The sequence below is a fragment of the Sphaeroforma arctica genome (assembly GCF_001186125.1).
Source record: "Sphaeroforma arctica JP610 unplaced genomic scaffold supercont1.5, whole genome shotgun sequence".
Taxonomy (NCBI): Eukaryota; class Ichthyosporea; order Ichthyophonida; genus Sphaeroforma; species Sphaeroforma arctica.
Genome location: NW_014040553.1, coordinates 262,202 through 265,770, shown reverse-complemented (window position 1 = coordinate 265,770; position 3,569 = coordinate 262,202). Strand labels below are relative to the sequence as shown.

General features: G+C 43.3%; 1 protein-coding gene across 1 annotated transcript in view; it reads right to left on the bottom strand.

The window, feature by feature from the left end:
* SARC_00216 (hypothetical protein) overlaps window positions 1-3,569 on the bottom strand; it is a 5,802-nt gene that overhangs the window by 1,224 nt on the left and 1,009 nt on the right. The window contains exons 2-6 of the mRNA XM_014306137.1: window positions 3,139-3,357; window positions 2,743-2,858; window positions 2,213-2,318; window positions 1,639-1,744; window positions 886-982 (exon numbers count right to left, since the gene is read on the bottom strand). Of these exons, the coding sequence (XP_014161612.1) occupies window positions 886-982; window positions 1,639-1,744; window positions 2,213-2,318; window positions 2,743-2,858; window positions 3,139-3,357 (644 nt within the window). The remainder of the gene's footprint in view (window positions 1-885; window positions 983-1,638; window positions 1,745-2,212; window positions 2,319-2,742; window positions 2,859-3,138; window positions 3,358-3,569) is intronic.

The window sequence follows — 3,569 nt, the reverse complement described above, 5'->3', positions numbered from 1 at the left end:
TATATANATATATATATATATATATATAATATATATATATATATATATATGTGTGTGTAGTGTGTGTGTGTAGTGTNTGTATATATATATATATATATATATATATATGAGTGTGTGTGTGTGAGTGAGAGAGAGAGAGTGTGTGTGTGTGTGTATGTGTATGTGTGTGTGTGTTTGTGTGTATGTGTGTGTGTGTGTGTGTGTGCGTATTAGTAGGGGACGTCGCAATTGAGTAGCAATCAAAGACTGTGTTTGTGATAAAAAGGCACTTGAAGATAGTTTGTCCTGCCAACTATGTCACTATGCTGAATAGTGCTGACGATTGCTAAAAGAAGGAAATGAGGAAAGTGTGTTCCTTCATGCGAAATACTAAAACTAACTTCGCAGCGGAACGAAACGGCATTGCTGGCCTTCGCACCGGTTCGAACTATATTGAGTTATATGTGACGGATGCAATTAATACATGTTCTATAGTCTATGGTTCACTAAGGCACGAGCTAGAGTTAATTGCGAGCTGATGTGTGTTATGAGGTGCAGGCCTGATATTGCGAGATTCGATCGGTATGTGACTTTATGCCTGTGGTTGTGTGTGCACGACGAACACATCCCCACTGAGACTTGGACTTTGGAGGCGGACAGGCACACGCTGATCGTTAGAGAGGATACTTCAGTAGACTTATTTGTAGATGTATGCGCCAGTCTACAGCCACGAAACACACTCTAGCTACCCAGAATTGGCCACAACACAAACCTTTTGTGCACGGTCTTGTTTAGGTGATATGTACGTGAGCACACTTAAGGCTGAGCGCAATTGCAAAAGACATGTACAGAATACATCATATTACCGCAGAACCACAGTCAATGGTGGAATGCGCATGCACTTACCTGTGAACCACGGACAGCGTCACCATAGCAACCATATTATAAGAGTAGTCGAACCTATGCCGGAATGTGAGGTAGCAAATGTGGTACACGAAGAAACCTGGATAGATTGTTAGATGCGAATGATCACTAGCGGTCGATACCACACTTTGGCTTAACTGAGTAAACAATAGCTACATCACAACAGGCTGAAGGCGTTATGTTGTCATAGTTGTGCCACAGAATGTAAAGGAAGTCCCCGGTAAAGTCAAACCGGTGTGATAGCGTATTTGCCTACATTGCATATGTCAACGAGTACATGAGATATATCAACTGCTTGGGATGTATAACATGCAAAGATACGAAGATGCTCATACTCAAAATGATACCTGAGAGTAAGCTACCACTTGATCGGGGGTATCGGGACTACTATACGGAGGATTTTTATAAAACGTTTAGACTCCATATCAGCTTCGCACACGCACATAAATGTGCAGGCACCTAGGCCCACAACAGCAAGATCGCAACAGAGGTGCTATATAGATAACCGGATATACAACCAAAGCAGAAAACATAATTAGCACAACCTGTTGATAATAGACAACACACAACCGCTCATGGCGATAAGATCATGGCCTTCAGCTTTGTACAGCACGCTGATACGTCCCCGCCATCCTACATATTAATTCGAAAGTTATTCCACCGTTGTACACGTTATGCTGAGATCACATTCCCACATCTAAATCTGTGTCACGCTGTCAGCTACTTCCGACTTACAGGTTAAGGCCAGTGGGAAGATCCAATTCTTCCGTCGAATCCAGTTTGTGTGCCTTGCTGCCGCGTATGTCTGCACGAGAATCACTGCTGTAGCGCTGAAGTAATCCTGAACCCGATATGCGCATGTGGAAAACGACAGGGTGTATATGGTGGCCTGTATCACAACTCCGAATGACAAAAATATGACTGGGTGGGCGTATCATTGAAAGGACAGTCCTCACTGTTATCAATAGCTTCAAACCGGGATATCAGCTGTAGCCCAATTGCACGTACAGAAAGCTGGACATGAGAGGTGGGTGGGTGGGTGAGGCAGTCAGAATTGATATTGTTTGTACTCATTTATAGTTCCATGCCAATGGTCAATCGCTATTGTGCAGTGAAGGACGGGTGGTTTGACTACGTATGAGGACAAAAACACCCGCCTGTAACTTCATATCAACAGATGAATAGATTCTACATGCTATGCATACACATCACCAAGTTGCCATGGACGACGACTATACTGAGGGCGTATCGATAGGCGTATAAAATATCGTTGTATTGTACGTGCGTATGGTTCCTACAAAGTGCTTACCATTTTCTCTGTGAAGGGTGTATCTCTGCAATGAAAAATGGATGACCACACCCATGCGTTGACTGAGAACAGCGACCACGCCATCCAGAGCTCACGCAGACGATATCTGTGTTCGGGGTGTAAATCAATGCTTAATACATCGTGCAATTGCATACACTGCAGACAGAACGTTTCAACCGCGAAATCCTATTCATGATATACGAGAGGTGGCTAGCCGGAGCAAAGATATAGCCCTAACAAAGGTTATGGTGAACCGCCCTGCATGTTGCACGGTTTATGTGCTTCAGATATGTAGGAGTATGATGAAAGCCCCAATATTTGAAAACTAAATATGACTTTGCATGCTAGACTCAGACAGGGTGTGCATGTGCATCAAAATCAAATATGTTAGCCGACTTTATGGGAATACTAGCTTGACTACCTGGAGAAACAAATCTATCATACAGCTAGAGCTATCATTAATTTAGAGAGGTGTCGTTCGTAAATTTATAAAAATATCATTAGAAACTGTATACAAGGGACTCACATACCTTTCAGGAGTGTTGGTAGTGAACTGTTGCAGACCGGTGAGATGCGCCCAGGCATTGAGTATGGACGCGAAGACAGATGCTGGTTCTTGCACCCCGGCAATGCGGATAAAAGGCCACTAGTGATAGATGTACGGTGACAAGCGAGTCAGTTAATGAAAAATAGTATAACTAAGGGATGACAAAAGGAAAATTTATGAAGCTGGCATATCGCAGCGATCCATGGCTAGTCCAACATAGGTGATAACACACGTGGAAAGCGCATGCTGAGCTCGAAACATCATGAAACCGAGGAAGCGTTCACAGCACATCAATCAAATACGGTTGCCGAGTCGTCTGCATCTTTGGAATAACAGCTTACTAATGCGACTTGGGTGTCAGGGCTTGCATAAGACATACCTTTCCATAGAATTGTCGGATTTTTCGACCCCTTTGCACATCCTTTTCTGTGACGGCGTGCATGCACGTGTATTGACAGTCTTCCTCGGGAGTCCACCCTAACCATCGCAGATGCAGATCGATCTGATTTTGTGGATATTTTGTACCACTCCATTCCTCCACACAATTATGTAAACAGTATTGAAAGTCATACGACGTATCACCTACCGACGCCACCACCTACATTGTTTCATTGCTTGGAATCATCAAAATGGCAAAATATTTGCTTATGTACATTAATACATATATATATATATGTGTGTGTGTGTGTGTGTGTGTGTGTGTGTGTGTGTGTGTGTGTGTGTGTGTGTGTGTGTGTGTGTGTGTGTGTGTGTGTGTGTAGTGTGTGTCGTGTGTGTAAGTGTTGCCGTTGTGTGTGTGTGTGTGTGTGT